The 17,559-nt window shown below is 42.5% G+C and overlaps 1 protein-coding gene and 1 long non-coding RNA gene across 2 annotated transcripts; both read right to left on the bottom strand.

Moving 5' to 3' along the window:
- Positions 1-3,564: 3,564 nt before the first annotated feature.
- Positions 3,565-11,995, bottom strand: LOC120787205. Its single transcript, XM_040122896.1, has 6 exons — positions 11,903-11,995; positions 11,578-11,677; positions 10,833-11,483; positions 10,719-10,739; positions 3,821-3,958; positions 3,565-3,737 (listed from the first exon to the last, which is right to left on the bottom strand). The coding sequence occupies exons 1-6, from the start codon at positions 11,993-11,995 to the stop codon at positions 3,565-3,567; spliced, it is 1,176 nt and encodes a 391-aa protein (XP_039978830.1).
- Positions 11,996-12,032: 37 nt separating this feature from the next.
- LOC120787206 lies at positions 12,033-12,468 on the bottom strand. The gene is made up of 3 exons (XR_005706883.1): positions 12,420-12,468; positions 12,215-12,309; positions 12,033-12,106 (listed from the first exon to the last, which is right to left on the bottom strand). It is a non-coding gene; the product is annotated as an uncharacterized LOC120787206 (long non-coding RNA).
- Between the last annotated feature and the right edge of the window lie 5,091 nt (positions 12,469-17,559).

The following is a 17,559-nucleotide window of genomic DNA, read 5'->3' as shown; positions in this document are numbered from 1 at the left end:
GAACCGCTACGATGAAAAACAGGCGCTTTTCCTTTAGACATTGCTAAGCAGATGTGTGGATTTGACGTGAGTGATAAGAGGCTGCGTTCAGTGTGGTGAGTATTGACGTGCCTTCGCCCATGCGCACAGCAATGTGGAGACACCACGAGACTTTGAATTTAAGCAGCAAACTGGTAAAATCTATTTCAAACTGCAGGAAATTTGAATTAAGATGAAAAAACATGAAACATTTGTTTCCAGGAGAAAATCTGATTGACTTTAATTATAATCACAATGTCCCGACAGCCTGGATGGAGCTGACCCATCCAGCCACTGGACTCACCCCTGAGCTGACACAATATTTAAACCCCGAATCTTCCTGTAACAGCATATGGTTCGATATGGAAGTTTCTAAAAGTCAGTGACCGTTAGTTTCTGACTGATCCTGGTGCAGTGTCATGAGATTCTGTTTATCGAATGAACGACCACAAGGGAAGCCCCGCGCGTAAAACTTATGCCAATCTTCCCATTATGTAGGACGTTGTCGATCCCCTGCTGTTGTGTGAGGACTCACAAGTGTTTAATAAAACTCAAAGGAAACAACGTAGGTAAACGTGTCTTAAAATTGTATTTAGACAACTCTTTTTATTCTGGTGACAGATGCAGATTATTACGAGCAAAGTAAAAGAGCTAAAACTCAACACACGTGACACAGGTGATTTGTAATCAGGAGATGTCTACAGTGTGCCCTGTTAAACAAAAAACCACGCAAAATGGACTTTTGTGCTCTGTTTTTATTTTGGATCAGTGTCTGTCCTGAGATGTAGAGAGGAGCCACACGTTAAGAAGATGTCCTATGGTGGAGCACAGTCCCTAAAAGCTAAATATCGCAAACTTAATCAAGGAATGGTTTTTGGATTCCTCTGACGGGCGAGAGATTTGTTTGTGCTCCTGAGAGTGTGAGACAGAGCTCCATGGACGTGTATAGCTGGAGGTCAAACAAGAATATGGACTGAGGACACCGTCAGATGTGAGGCTTATTCAGTGAGACGTGGGTTTGAGCTCAGGTCTTATACAGGCTGACTGATGAAACCTCCCATCACAGAGGTGAGACGTGATCATGATCTGCACAAAATGGAGGTCAAGGATTCCATGGTTCCTACGTTTGTCTCCAGGTGCATCATTCATATGTGATCATCATTTAAACACAAGCAAACCTCCAACAGTCAAGAAACCTTTTTTCATGTTCCACTGACAATTTCTAAATCAAAAGCTTCTGCTGAGGACTTATTTATCCTGACGAAGCAATTAAAGACTCATAGAAACTGACCAAAGCTACACAACAACTTCCAACATGGAAACCGGTGAGCTTTTGAATTTCATAGAGCCTTCTAAGTCTATTCATGTTTAACCCAGGAGCATGAACACTCCTTAATTCCCCGGGAGGTCGTAATGGAATGAATTCATAAGTTTAAAAAGAGAAATACAGGATGAATGATTGGTAAGAGAAAGAAGCACTCTCACTATGGATACCAAACATGTAGGAGGATGGTCACTGTCAGTACTGGACTGTACCTGCTCATATTGATATATTCACTCACAGACAATTCAGAAATGTGCTGTGCTGAATTGAAATCACTGGCCTTACTGACACTAATGTCATCTTTTTATATGTCTAATCAAACTTTATATCTGCCCCAGCCTGGATACATAGTAATACAGTGATATTAGGTTTATGCAAGGTTAACCTGAATTACTTGAACTTAATATATAGTCTCCCAAACAGACATGTGACATTATAATTTCATACAGAATATGGCAGCATACTAGCTTATGATATTTGCACTGAAGAACAATATCAGCTGATGAGGATAAGGGCCTCAGAGGTGGCTCCTGCTGTTCTACCTGGACTTCGTGGCCCCTGGCTTACACAAAAGGTTTTTATTACCTTCCTGTTGTTTCTGATTATAAGTATACACAATACTTGTTAAAACGTAGTCTCTTGTTATCTCTGGGAAACCATAGCAGTGATAACCAGAGTGCAGGTCTGCTGTCTGTTCTCTGTTCCAACTAGAGCTTCATCAGAGCTGCAGGCTTAAGTTCATTTAAACGTGGAGAGTAGTTCCAGACCAAGGACAGGAATATTTGACCATGAGGTGTCAGAGGGAATTGAGCTGATAGCTGAGGGATCGGCCCCAGGTGTTAAATTTCAACCTGTAGGGTTTAAATGACAGCTGAAGTTGAACCTGCACCCAACTCTAGATTGCCACAGTAGCCAGCAACTCATCCAGCACTCCAAACTGAATATTTTCGCCGTACACAAATAGAAGCTCATAACCTACCAGCCTCTAACAGCAACCTGCACCTCTAACCATATTTCTGCCACACAGCTGTAGCCCACAAACCCTGGCCTGCAGCCACCAGCAACTCAAACTCCAACTTCACACTGCAGCCAAAACCAGAACTCCACCCTCCATTAACGTATTGTCGCTCATCTTCAGATTCTCTACATTCCCCAACCTATGTCTCATCCAGCAACCTATGCACTACCACCATCCTTGTACACTATTCGATTTCAAACTTCAAACAAACACAAAACCGGATGCGCTCCAACTCCCGCTAGTTTCGGCACCAACCCTGTGAAGATTCATGAAGAACAGCAGGAAGCTTATTCTTCCTGTCACTCTTGCCCTTTAAACTCCTCGTCCTCATTCTTTACATAAAGATCTCAGCTCTGCGATATGACTTCTGTCTTTCCCAGGTAATCCCTCCTGGAGTTCACGCCCCAAATGAGAGGATGAGCGCAGGTTTGTCACAACGATAAACCCATAGTGCCGCCAACGGAGTCAGTCTGTGGAACAGGCTGTCGAAGCCAGTCAGTGCAACACTGTAATGCCCTGAAATAAATTAATGAAACAAAAAGTCTAAAACATTTATCAAATGAATGAATGATATGATGATTGAAAACTGGTAGTGTTAAATAAAAGAAGAGGCATTTAGGAGCTCATTCCAGCTTGTATATGTTGTTCTATGGTTTTCAATTAGAGGCTGTGAGCATATCGGATGCTACTAGAAAGTGTTTCTCCACTGAATACTGATTTTTGATATTGAGCAAATGGTTTTGCAAAATTTTGAAGGAAAGAAAAATAAATATAAATGTAATTCAATGGAAATGTTGTGGTTTGTTGATGGACACCTTATTACTGCACATTTCTATTTCACCATGCAAAAGAAAAAAAGGAAAAAAAGTCAAATACCCTTCAGAAAAATAGATTTATGTACATTGATTATGTCTTCATGTTGAGTTTTGTCAATAAGAAATATAAACAAAGAAGCAAGACTGCAATGGTAGCATGAAATGATTATGAGAGAGATTCATCTCTGTTGCTCTTGGTAGGAAGAGAGATTAGCAGGAAAGCAAGGAAGAAGCGGTTGAATCCACTCATCTCTGTCTTAACTCCAGTGCCTAACACATCGTAGCAGAACGAATAGTTAATCATCAAACTGGACTTAATATTTCACCGTTGTGTTGAAGATCCTGATTGGTCACAGAGATGACACGAGACCATCAGCAAGGAGGGGCCGTCAAAGGTGGTATGGAGGAGGAAGAGGCGTAGCCTGGCTCTGACCGAATGGCTGGTTGCTGGTCAGAACATGTGCCAGCGCCGGGCTGTCGTTGGTCGATAGGGGGTCAGAGGAGGAGAAATAACGCAGACTACCATCAGTCCCTTGCTCCAGCCAGAGCGGGTAGATTAAACCTTTTCCAGCACAGGTTAGCCATTCAGGTGCTGTGGTGGGATGAATGGGATCCAAGAGGCCCTGGTTTCTGCGGGTTCTCTACCATCTTCCCAGCATCCAGGGACGAAGCAGTGGACCATTCCTGGCAGGGCCGAGGAGTGGTTGAGCTGAGCCACACCAGAGTCTGGTTCGGAGTTAAGAGACAGGCTTTTCTTCATATCCAGCTTGTGTCTAAGCCATTCTGGGATGCAAGAAGTCATTCCGGAGTTCAGCATGGCTCAGGAGGATGGTGAGGAGCATACAGTGTGTTTGCTTTCTGTTTGTTTCTGTATCGTCCTCCAGACGCGCCTCATCCCAGCAGGGTTAGCTGGTCTTCGTAACCATCCCACCACGCCCGCTGCTGGGTGCAGGCCTCGGCATTCAGGTGTTTGAGACAGCTCAGAGGCTGAAAAGGCGGCGGCGGGCGTCAACCCCACCTGACGCTTAACCTTTTTCTGTCCTGATGGCATGGAGACAGAGCAGCCGAGACCCGGTCTCAATCACGTAGGACTCCAGCTGCTGATGAGGCAAAACTGAAGCTTCCAGATCACACCCCGGCCCCAGCAGCTTTGGGGCCCACCGCTGTTGCTGTCTCGGTCAGTCCACAGATTTCTGAGCTGTGGTTCGAAACACTTAGATGTCGCAAGGCAGCTTGGTCTCAAAGTTTTAAACCAGCTTTATAACAAATGATGAGACATTGCAGCTAATACAGTGTAACTTGATATTGTCTGTGAAGCCAAATACAACTCACTGAAACTGAGGAGGTGGATGGTCTCGGTGAGCGGATAACTTTAGTCAAAGTCCAACGGCCCCTCAGTCTTTTTAAAGGAAGTCGGCACTTCCCACAATCTAGAGTTGGGGTGAATCGATAATGATGAGCAGATTGGATATGATTTTATAGAATAAATCAAGTGTCATGTTCACTCCAAACCACTGTGAAGTGCCTTCAGATTGTGGTTCATTTAAATGAGAAAGAGTCCATGTCCCTTCAAAGTCCTCTCAGTTCAAATTCTGAGCTCTTCAAAACAGAAAGAAAACACAAGCCCCATTTCAGTCTATCTTCCATTTGAGATTGGTGCTGATGGAGCGACTCCTGCGAAAGGTCTAGTGCCTGAGGTGACGGTGCGTAAAGCAAGAGTCTTGAAAATCCTCAGACTGAAAGTGGTTTTGCTTCTTCCACACCAGAGCCAGCTGCGTCTCAGTGCAGTCACCCAGATGGAGCTGGTTTTCTGCAAGAAGCCCCAGTTCAGCCACCAGTAACCTAACAACATACAAGAGACCACATGTCTTTTGAGAGTTTACAATAACAAACAGTCGGGGAAACTTGGCCAGATCTGAGTCTGGTGTGACATTAAAACTAAAAGCTGGTCTTGTTCTGAGAAGACTTATAGAGTCTGCAGTGCGCTATAGGTCTAAAGAAATCACATATAAAGTGAATAACAACACCTGTAAATAAAAACCATGTTGACTGGTTAATTTCTAGTCTAGGACTTACATCTACATTTGAAAAATGCTATAGGCAACTCCGTAAAACAAAATTAAACTCTTAATTTGTTCCTAGATTCATCTTTCCAAAGGCCTTCCATGGGTGCTTGTTGCCATATCAAAAATGTTAAGAACAAGTGTACCGTCGCTTATTAAACGAAATTTCACTTGTAGTGTAGAGTTCAACGTAATCCATTCGAGAGTACTCAAACACGTTGTCCAGACAGTTAAAACAATGAGTGTGTTCTAATATGTGTGAAGTCTGTAGAGGATTCTAATTTTGAGTCTTTTGCAATCACCATATTCTGGAAACCCGATACAGGATACAGAACTAGATCCAGAGGACTTTTGTTATTGAACCAATGACTAGATAACCTAAGGGACCTGCGAAAGGTATAAACTGACATGCAATACCAATGATTACGCTCTAAATTCCAGCGATGATAAATCAAAATGGGATCTGCAATAATCCGAAGTTAAGTACACACCCACATTTGTGTAATCATACAGTGTGAGATAAAAACACTGAACCCATCCAATCAAAATAACAAATTAGGGCAACGATCAGAGACTTAACTATTTTTCGAAGAGAATAATCTGACACACAGCGTGAGAGAAGACGCGCAAGCGCCATTGAAGTCGACTGGTTTTCAATAATTGGTGATAAGGATTTTGGTCTTCGCCATAAGTCGCTAGCAGACAAAGAGAATATGCCCAAGCTGACAACACACAAACAATTGAATCGGCTGATCGCAGCCATTAAACAGTCTGATGGAAAAGTAGCGAATCCCGATTGACAATCGGGTCTGAACTCCAAGCAGCAAGTTACTCAAACCAGAGCTCTGGGCTGTGGATCAGACCTGCCCAACGCTCATGTTGTCTCAGGACTGTTTTCCCGAACGGCTTCACCACGATATTGTTAGATGTTCAGTGAACGCTCTTTGTTTCAGCACCATACTTTAAGGTTAAGGTTCGGGCTCTGACTGGGCAACTTTAAGATTTTCCAGTTTGTAAGCCTATTTCATGGAGTCTGGGCTGCGGCAGACCGTACCACTCATGAGATTATCCTGTAAGGATACCCGGATCAACTTGAGAATCTATTTTCCTCCACATGGCGGAGTTGTTTCAAAGCCCCAAAGAACAGATTCTCCTTCCACCGCATTGGCGCCCTGTCAGGATGACGTTTTCATGCTGGTGCATATGCCTTTTATATGAAGCGTATGCGTTTCCCTTAATCCACAAACTGTTTGTAAGGATGTCATAATAGGGTTCAACGTAGATGAGGACATGACCAACTTAACAGAGTTAATCAAAGAATAAATCAGACAGATTTTATTCTTTCAGAACACTTAAAACTTAGTTGGTGATAATCACATCATTTTCAAATGAGATATTATCCACAAAAAAGAAGGTGGAAAGTCAGAATCGATATTGAAGGAAACCATTTCAGAAGGAAAAGAGAATTATATATTCGAAAATTAATTTGCTAAACAAAAAGAAAGAACACAAAACCTGAGAGTGAAAATAAGAGTTTATCAGTCAGAAGAGAGTTGAATGTAGAAGATGATTTTTGATTCAAAATAGAAAACCAGTTTATTATTTATAATCAACATGACTGGAACATTTTTCACCATACCAGATATGCTGGTTTCTTTCACATTGATTTGTTCATCAAAGATGATGAATATTTATGTAGTTCATGTTTACGAGTGAAGGATGTTAAAACATAGAGAATCATTACGATTCTGAAGAAAACCAAATTGATGAGATTTAGAATTTGAATCCAGCCGCTGTTGTATTAATATTGATTTTTAATATGGCAAGATAAAGATCATTCAACGATAATCAGGCTAATCTGAACTGCTATTGATGCGCTTATTGACGATATTCGCGCCAGCAATGAGACACCACGAGACTTTTGAATTAAACAGCAAACCGAAAAAATCGTATCAACTGTTCGAACGGTATAGAAAACATCTTTTCTCCAGATAAAATTTACTGACTTACCAGAATCATCCATAGTTTTGATGGAGCTGGAATCATCCAGCCCGTCCGATCACTGAGGATGGCTGCTGCTGTGTTCCAGAGGTGCCACATAGAACCTGACCTTCCGGCTGGGTATGGTGTTCGATATAGTTTCTGGAAAATAAACACCGTTAGTTTTGATTGATCCCAGTGTGGTCAGAGATTTTTAAGTTCAATGAATGACCAGTATGGTAAAACCCATGACCTCTATAATACAGGGGATATGCTGCATGATCCCAGGTTGCTGTGTGAGGACTAAAAGTGTTTAATAAACTCAAAGGAAAACAGTCTTTTGAGAAACGTGTCCAAAATTGTATTTGGACAACTCTTTATTTGGTGACAAGATGAAGATTGGTTGTGAGTGCAAAAGTAAAGCGCTAAAACTCAACACCACGTGATATGTGGATCAGTACCATGTGGGAGATGTTTGTGTTAGTGTGTTTTCGTTAGAATAAAACTAATGCAAAAATTTGACTTTTGTGCTCTGTTTTTGATTAGATCAGTGCTGTCCTGAGATGCAGAGAGGAGCCAATGTTAAGAAGATGTCCTGCGCGTGAGGACAGTCTTTAAAGCTAAATATCTAAACTTTAATCAAGGAATGGTTTTGTGGATTCTTCCGACGGGCGAGATTTGTTTGTGTTCGAGGAGTGTGAGAGAGAGTTCTCCAAGTGTTAAAAGAGTATAGCCGAGGTCAAATGGTAGAATATGACTGGAGGACACTTGTCAGATGTGGACATTTATTCATAGATTTATACGGGATTTGAGCTCAGGTTTTATGCAAGAATAGGCTGGATCAGATGAAACCTCCCATCACAGAGGTGATGAGATCGTACCAAAAGATCTGCACAAAATGGAGGTCAAGGATTCCATGGTTCCGCTGCTGTTTGTCTCCCCCAGGATGCATCATTCAAGATGTGACTCATTATTTAAAACACAAGTAAAACCTCCAACAGTCATAGAAATCTCTTTTTCTATGTTCGCTCGACAATTTCTTTCAAATCAAAGCTTCTGCTGAGGACTTCTTTTTTCATCCTGACGAGGACTAAAGACCTCCATAGAAACTTGAATTCAATTCAGCCACAACAACAAATCTCTCCAACATGGAAACTACAGAGCTTTGAATTCCCAGAGCCTTCTAAGTTCACTCATGTTTAACCTTATGAGCATGAACACTCCACCCCTGGAGTGTCTTGTCGACGGAATGAATTCATAAATTTAAAAAAGAGAAAATATAGATGAATGATTGGAAAGAGAAGAAGTAATTTCCGCTCATGTGATGTAATAATATAATGTAGGAGATGGTCACTTTGTCAGTACTTCAGACTGTACCTCCGCTCATATTGATATATTCACTTGAAACAAAGGACTCAGAAATGCCAAAAGGAATTGAAATATCACTGCCTTACTGACACTAATGTCACTGCTATCTTTATATGTTCCAATCAAATCCTTATATCACCCGTTCCCCAGCCTGGGATGAAGGACATAGTAATACAGTGATATTAGGCTTTACAGTGGGCACAACTCTGAATTACTTGAACTTGAATATATAGTTCCAAATAGGACATGTGAGCATTATAATTTCATAGGCTAGAATATGGCAGCATACTAGTTTATGACATTTGCAGCACTGAAGAACAATATCAACTGACAGGATAAGGGCCTCATAGAGGTAAGGCTCCTGCTGTTCTACCTGACTTCGTGGCCCGTCTACAAAAGGTTTTATTACCTTCACTGTTTCCAGTTTTCTGATTACATGTTGCCAATAACGCTAAAGTAATATTTAAATTTTTGTTACTTCGCTGCTTAGGCCCATAGCAGCATAACCAGAGTGAAGGTTCAAGCTCAAAGCCAGCCCTAACTAGGAAGCTTCATCAGGTGAAAGGCAGGTTTTAAGTCTACTCTTAAACGTGGAGAGTGTGCCTGCCTCCCGGACTCCAGACAGGAAGACGCGGATCCACAGTTGAAGCTGAGTGAATCTGAGCTGATAGCTGAGTGGATCGGCACTCCCAGGTGCCACCTAAACCTGAAGTTTCAAAACAGACAGCTGAAGCAGAACCTGCACTCAACTCAAACCCAACTCATTATTTCTGCCACACAGCTGTAGCCTACAACTCTACCTGCAGCCTCTACCAGCAACCTGCACCTCCAACTCATATTTCTCAAACAGGTGTAGCCTACAACTCCTACCTGCAGCCTCTACCAGCAACCTGGCACCTCCAACTCATATTTCTGCCACACAGCTGCAGCCAAAACCTTAACCTCCACCCTCTTCCATTAACGTGTTGTCGCTCTCCGATCTTCAGATTCTCCCATATCCCCACTCACAGTCTCTATCCAGCAACCTATGCACCCTCACCACCACCTTTGGCAGCCACCATTCGATTCTTCCTGCAAACTTCAAACAAATGACAACGGATGCAGCTCCAACTCAAATGCTTCAGTCTTTGGCACCCAACCTCGTGGAAGCTGCAACCCCTGCTTTTCTCTAGAATGTATAAAAAGCTTACAGGGTACAATATTCAATGAAGACTATCAGCAGGTAGCTTTATTTTTCCTCAAGTCACCTTGTTCCCTTGGGTAACCTCCGTCCTCTATTTCTACATAAAGATTTCCCTCAGTTTCATGTGATGTGACTTGTCTTTCTAGGTAATCCTTGGATTTCACACTCCAAAACTGAGAGGATGAGCGCTGTGTTTTGTCAAAGGCAAGATCTACAACCCAGTGCTCGCCAACGGAGCTTCCCAGAAATGAGGCTGTTTCAGCTGCGTAAAATAAACAAACTGTACGCCTCTGAACAAATTGTTGAAACAAAAGTCAAACATTTATCAAATGAATGAATGGATATGGATGATTGAAAAACTGGTAAGAAAAGAAATAAAAAGAAGAGGCATTTTTAAGAGCTCATTCCAGTTTGCATATGTTGTTCCGCTGGTTTTCACTGAGGCTGTGACATATTTGGATGCTACTATGAAAAGTTATTTCTCCACTTGAATACTGATTTTTGATTTATGCTAAAATGGTTTTGGCAAAAATTTTGAAGGAAAGAAAGTTTCAAATATAAATGTGGTTCAATGGAAATGCTGTGGTTTCATAGATGGACACCTTACTACTGTACATTTCTATTTCATTGGTTACAAAAAAGAAAAAAGGAAAAAAAAAAAAGTCAAGTGCTCGTGAAATACCCCCCTAGAAAATAAACCTATACAAATTATGCAGTATTTTATGTACAAATTTTTTCATGCAACACATAATTACCATGACATGTCTTCATGTTGAGTTTTATTAATTCACAATACAAGAAACACAAAATGGAACAAAGAAATAAAGACTGCAATGCAGCATGAAAATGATTTTTTACAGAGAGAATTTCATTCTGTCTCTGTTGTCTTCAGGCAGGAAGCAGCAGTAGACGTTTTTTTGCAGCCAAGTGAAGAAGCGGCTGAATCCACTAATCTCTGTCTTTTTAACCTCTGAAACACCAAAGGAGGACAGTCAGTGCCTTAACACATCGCAGCAGAATTAACAGTTAACCACTGGGAATGGACCTGAATAATATTTCCTACCTGTTGTGGTGTTGAAAGATTCCTCCACCCTGACTGGCTGCTGCGTGATGATCAGCTCATCCTGTACTGCAGAGATGACACGAGACTCATCAGCAAGAGGGGTCAAAGGTGGTGGAGGAGTGGTAACAGAGGCGCAGTCTGGTTCTGGACCGAGCATTGGCTGCTGGGCGTTGGAGGTGTTGGCGGCGTCAGCGATGTGGGCGACGCTGGTAGAAGTTACGGGATAGGGGGTCAGAGGAGCAGGTAGAGGAGAAATAACAGCAGACTCTAGGCTGAGCGCTGACTGTTCCTCTGCTTCATCCAGGCTACTGTTCAAACCATTTTGGATGGTGGAGTTGGCAGGATGTTCAGCACTGGTGGTCAGGTCATCCTGCGCTGCAGGGATGAAAGGAGGTTCGTCTGCAAGGGTCCGAAGAGCTGGTTGAGCTGGATCCAAGGCAGAGTCTGGTTCTCTGGTGGGTTCCTCACTCATCTTCTCAGCATCCAGGACGGAAGCAGTGACTGGAGTCTCAGCAGCAGGGGTCAGAGGGAGTGGTTGAGCTGGAGCCACACTAGAGTCTGGTTCTGAGCTGGATATGGGCTTTTCGCCTTCTTCATCCAGCTTGTGGTTCAAGCCATTCTGGACGGCGGTGTTGTCGGGAGTTCGCAGTGCTGGTCAGAGGAGTTGGTGGAGGAGTAATGACAGCAGTGTCTGTTTCTCTGTTTGTTTCACTGTCCTCCTCCAGATCAGGCTCCTTATTCACACCTTCAGCAGGGCTGGGTTTGTCTTCTGCACCATCCACCACGTCTGCTGGCTGGGTGCAGGCCTCTCTGGCATTCAGGTTTGGAGACAGTTTTATGTGAGGCTGAAAAGCAGAGATTTCTCCCGTTGCGACATAGCTGATGGTGTTCAGCACCTCTGCTGCGAAGCAGTTCAGCATCTTCACCAGGACGTCTTGAGTGTAACCCTGTCTAACCTTTTCCTGGATAGACAGGACCACGTTGTCCCTGATGGAGCGAGAAGGTGACCTGAAGTAGCATGGAGGACAGAGCAGCCGAGACCGGTCCTCAACTGCTTTTGTGACTCCAACCGCCATTTTACTGAGCTGCTGGGAGGGCATGTTGAAGAAGGTGTTCGGAGGAGGCAACCAGAAGCCTTGGAGGACTTTTGGAACCACTTCCATCACAACCTCCCTTGGCCCCAGCAGTTTGGAGCTGGGGCCTCCTGCTGCTGCTGCTGCTGCTCTGTCAGGCTCCTGGCGTGCTTCTGAGCCGTGCTGATGATCTTGGGATGTCTGTAGGTTACAGTCATTCAAAGTTTGTTTTAAACCACTTCATAACAACACAGAGACATTGCAGCTACTGCAGTGTAACTGATAATAAATGTGTCAAATACAACTCACTGAAACTGAGGAGGGATGGTCTCTGGTGAGTTCAGCAGCCTTCTAGCTTCAAACTCAACGTCCCTCATCTTCATGCTGGTGTTCACTTCCCACACCTGAAACAAGGAACGAGATACGATGAGCAGATTGGATACATTTACAGAATAAATCAAGTGTCATGTTCACTCCAAACTACTGTGAAGTCTTCTCAGGATTGTGGTTTTACCAGCTTGAGAAGAGGTCTGGCCTCGTCCTCTTCAAAGTCCTCCAGTTCAAACTCCCAGAGCCTTCAAACAGAAATAAAACACAAGCCTCATCTTTACTGTTCCTCTCTCTCTCTTTACACGCAGATTGGTGTGACATGAGCAGACTTCATGTCAGGTGTAGTGCTGGTCTGAGTCTTTGAGTGTGTGCACGTGTGCGTGTGTGTGCGTGTCTCAGTAACTCACTGCACTCTCAGTGTGGTTTTGCTCTCCTCCACCAGCAGCTCAGTCATGTCTTCAGCAGTCACCTCAGATGGGAGCTGGTTTTTCTGCTGAAGCCTCAGAAGTTCAGCCACCAGTGCAATCTACACAACATACAAGAGACCACATGTCTTTAAGTTTAAGTACAATAAACAGTTTGGGAAACTTTAGCTTTTATCTTATCTTGGTGTGGACATTAAAACTAAAGCTGGTCTTACCTGAGACTTATAAGAGCCCATGTGCCAGCAGGTCTGCAGAGCCCGCTCATATATGGGTGTGTTAAACAACACCTGTGAAGAATATACAATCATGTTGATCATTAGTTTCTTATTCAGAGACTTAATTACATCTGAAAATGTTTACAGGGTAACTCAAGTAAAAAACAAAAAACAAACTCTTACATACCCTGATGGGTCTGTAGATGCCTCTACTTCCTTCAGTAAATTCCATGGGTGTTTTTTGTTGCTGTATATCAAAATACAGAACAAGGTAAACTGTCAAAGCGACAACGGAAATTTCACGAGTGTGAGTTCAACGAGCGATTCGAAGTACTCAAACACGGTTGATCCTTCAGACACAAATGAACAGTGTGTTCTGGTTGAAGAGTGTGTGAAGTCTGTAGAGAGATTCTAATTCTTGAGTCTTTGCAATCACCATTCTGGAACTCATTATGACACTTTTCAGAACGGATCCAGAGGACTTTTTTTTCAAAGGTCAACTGACTGACCAGGGATAACCAAGGGACCTTATGAAAGGCATAAACTGATACAATACCTGTGGATTACGTCTAAATCTGTGCGATGATAATCAAATGGATCATAAATAATCCAGTTTAAGTACACAATTTACATTTGTGTAATCAGACACAGTGAGATAAAAACACTGAACCCATCCAGGACCAAAATAACAAATTAGGCAAATTATTAGTATGATATCCTAAATTATTTTTCAAGATAATAATTCAGACACATCGTTTACAGTGGCGAGAGAAAGTATGCTAAGGCCATTGGAATGACCTGGTTTTCTGCATTAATTGGTGATAAGTGTGATCTGGTCTTCGTCTAAGTCGCAAGTATAGACAAAGAGAATGTGTTTAAGCTGATAACACACAAACAATTATAATCTTTCATGTCTTTATTGATCGCAGCCATTAAACACTGATAGTTCTGATGGAAAAAGTAAGTGGACCCTTGGATTTAATAACTGGTCCAACCTCCTTTGGCAGCAATAGCCTCAAACCAGAGCTTCGGGGCTGTGGATCAGACCTGCCCAACGTTCAAAAAGGAATTTCAGACCGTTCTTCCTACAGAACGGCTTCTCAGCCATATTGTTAGGATGTCTGGGGTGAACGGCTCTCTGAGCTCATTCTACAGCATCTATACTGGGTTAAGGTCTGGGCTCTGACTGGGCCACCCCAGAAGGATTTTCATGGTTTGAAGTCATTCTTGCTGAGCTTCAGCTGGCAGACCAGCCACCCTGACATTATCCTGTAAGATACCTTGATCAACTTGAGAATTAATTTTCCCCTCCAACATGGCGAGCTGGTCCAGGCCCAGAAGCAGCAAAGCCCCAAATCAGGATTCTCCTCCACTCTACTTAACTGTCAGGATGACGTTTTCATGCTGGTGTACAGTGCCCTTTTACACCATATGTGGTGCTGCATGTTCTCCCCAAACAATTCAACTCGAGTTTCATCAGTCCACAAAACTTATGTTGCTTGTGTTGATGTCGTTAGCTGAGGGGTTCACATACTTTTTCCAACTTACACTGTGAAGGCTTGAATGATGTTTTCAGTATGATGGAGGACGATACGATGACCGATCAGAGTTCACGAGGCTCAGCCACGAACAGAGCCACGCACCTGTAGAGGTCTCCCTTGCAGAAATATAGATTAAAAAGAAATATGGATATTTTCCCTCATCTAAATATATATATGTATATAACTTTATAGAATAACTTCCTCCTCTGAAATGGCTGAAAGGGATTTTGGTTTTTTCTCATGAGAAGAATAATTCAGTCTAAACACCTAAACGACATTAGTCGAAGGGATAAATCCAAACATCATTTCTTAAATGTATATTTGTCCGTAAAAAGAAGGTGAAAAAGCCCAGTTCTATTTGTACAGAAACCTCATTTCTAGGAGGCAGGGTTGGAAAGAAATAGACTGTACGGTTCTGAACAAATTAATTTTGCCAAATTATAAGTAAAACATTTGTCAAAACTCGTGAGAAAAGAAAAAGAAAAGGCATTTTAAGGAGCTCATTTCAGTTTTCATGTGTTGTTCTGCTGGTTTTCCCTCAGGCTGTGACATATTTGGCTGCTTTTTTCTCTGCGTGAAGACGGATTTTTGATTCTCGCCAAAATAGTTTTATTAGAAACCACAGTTTACGCCATTGTAACAGACACTCAATACACTGGAACATTTTCACCTGAATGACCAGGATATGTCATTTCTTGATTGATTTTGTTCACCGTGCTTTCCCTCTTCCTCACACAGATCATAGAGTAGCGATGGTGATGAATTACTTATGTAGCTCTGCTGCTTACGAGTGTAGTGATGTTAAAACAGGGAGAACCATTTGCAAACACATGTTGCATTGATTCAGTGACCTGTAGCTACGCCTATTAATAAACGCTGAAACCTGCACTAATACGAGGTGATTTAGAATTTTGAATTCAGCTCGTTGTGTTTCAGTGTCAGTCACTTTGACTCTTTGCATCAAAGGTTTAGCGCAGTGAAACTCAGACGTGATAAACGACCCAGAGCAAAGTTAAAATATCGCAATACAAAACTTCAGACCATCAGCGGAGTTAACTCTATGTTTGCGGAAACACTGAAACTCCTGTGTGCACGAAGGCTAATGATGGATCTAACCGCAGCTATTGCACTGAACCGCTAATGATGAAAAAACAGGCGCTTTCCTTATTACTGTTGCCAGATGTGTGGATTTGACGTGAGTGATAAGAGAGGCTGCGTTCAGTGTGGTGAGTATTGACGCCTCGCCTCCATGCGCACAGCAATGTGAGACACCACGAGACTTTGAATTTAAGCAGCAAAACTGAAAATCGGCCTTCAACCAGAAATTTGACCAGACAGAAAAAACATGAAACATTTTGTTTCTCCAGGAGAAAATCTGATTGGACTTTCAATTATAATCACAATGTCCCGACAGCTCGGATGGAGCTGGACTCATCCAGCCCACTGACTCACCCTGAGGATGGCTGCTGTGTTCCAGATGTTTACAATATGAAACCTGGAATCTTCCTGTAACAGCATATGTGTCTGATATGGAAGTTTCTGGAAAGTCAGTGACCGTTAGTTTCTGACTGATCCTGGTGCAGTGTCATTAACGAAATGACCAGCGCGGTGCCCCGTGCGTAAAACCCGCGCCGCACCTCTCTCAATATGTAGACGCGCGTGTCGATCCTGCTGCTGTGTGAGGACTACAAGTGTTTAATAAACTCAAAGGAAACAGTCTTAGAAACGTGTTCAAAATTGTATTTGGACAACTCTTTTATTCTGTGACAGATGCAGATTATTGTGGAGCAAAGTAAAAGAGCTAAAACTCAACACACGTGACAGGTGATTTGTACTTGTGGAGATGTCTGTGTTAGTGCGCCCCCGTTAAACAAAACCACGCAAAAATGGACTTTTGTGCTCTGTTTTGATTGTGGATCAGTGTCAGTCCTGAGATGTAGAGAGGAGCCAATGTTAAGAAGATGTCCTGTGTGTGGAGACAGTCTTAAAAGCTAAATATCTAAACTTTTAATCAAGGAATGGTTTTGTGGATTCCTCTGACGGGCGAGAGATTTGTTTGTGTCTGAGAGTGTGAGACAGAGCCTCCATGATACAGTGTATAGCCGAGGTCAAATGAAGAATATGACTGAGGACACTGTCAGATGTGGACATTTATTCATAGTGAGACGTGGGTTTGAGCTCAGGTCTTATACAGGCTGACTGGATGAAACCTCCCATCACAGAGGTGAGACGTGACTGTAAAAAGGATCTGCACAAAATGGAGGTCAAGGATTCCATGGTTCCTACGTTTGTCTCCAGATGCGTCATTCATATGTGATCATCATTTAAACACAAGCAAAACCTCCAACAGTCAAGAAACCTTTTTTCTCATGTTCCGTTCGACAATTTCTTTCAAATCAAAGCTTCTGCTGAGGACTTCTTTCATCCTGACGAGGACTAGAGACTCATAGAAACTGACCAAAGCCACACAACAAACTTCCAACATGGAAACTATGAGCTTTGACTTTCAGAGCCTTCTAAGTTCACTCATGTTTAACCTATGAGCATGAACACTCCCCCACCCCGGGAGGTCGCACGGAATGAATTCATAAGTTTAAAAAAGAGAAATATAGATGAATGATTGGAAAGAGGAAGAAGCACTCTCGCCTGCGGATGTAATAAACAATGTAGGAGATGGTCACTGTCAGTACTGGACTGTACCTGCTCATATTGATATATTCACTAACAAAGGGACCAGAAATGTGCCAAAAGGAATTGAAATCACTGCCTTACTGACACTAATGTCATCTTTTTATATGTCTAATCAAATCCTTTATATCACCCGGCTCCCAGCCTGGATACATAGTACACAGTGATATTAGGTTTATGCAAGTACAACTCTGAAGTACTTGAACTTAATATATAGTTCCCAACAGACATGTGACATTATAATTTCATACAGAATATGGCAGCATACTAGTTTATGACATTTGCAGCACTAAAGAACAATATCAGCTGACAGGATAAGGGCCTAGAGGTGGCTCCTGCTGTTCTACCTGACTTCGTGGCCCCGTCTACAAAAGGTTTTATTACCTTCACTGTTTCAGTTTTCTGATTACATGTTGCCAATACCTAAAGTAATATTTAAATTTTTGTTACTTCCG

This window comes from Xiphias gladius, unplaced genomic scaffold, assembly GCF_016859285.1.
Source record: "Xiphias gladius isolate SHS-SW01 ecotype Sanya breed wild unplaced genomic scaffold, ASM1685928v1 HiC_scaffold_1272, whole genome shotgun sequence".
NCBI classification, from domain to species: Eukaryota; Metazoa; Chordata; class Actinopteri; order Istiophoriformes; family Xiphiidae; genus Xiphias; species Xiphias gladius.
The sequence above is the reverse complement of the archived record's forward strand: the minus strand, read 5'-3'. Positions and strand labels throughout refer to the sequence as shown.

Excerpts from the sequence above, each read along its gene's own strand:
- LOC120787205 (XM_040122896.1), bottom strand. The coding sequence starts at position 11,995 with ATGGAAGTGGTTCCAAAAGTCCTCCAAGGCTTCTGGTTGCCTCCTCCG. Across the intron at positions 11,678-11,902 it reads AGCAGCTCAGTAAAATGGCG|CCTCACATAAAACTGTCTCC; the intron begins GTTGGAGTCACA and ends TCTGCTTTTCAG. Across the intron at positions 3,738-3,820 it reads CCCTGGATGCTGGGAAGATG|GTTTAATCTACCCGCTCTGG; the intron begins GTAGAGAACCCG and ends GTGCTGGAAAAG.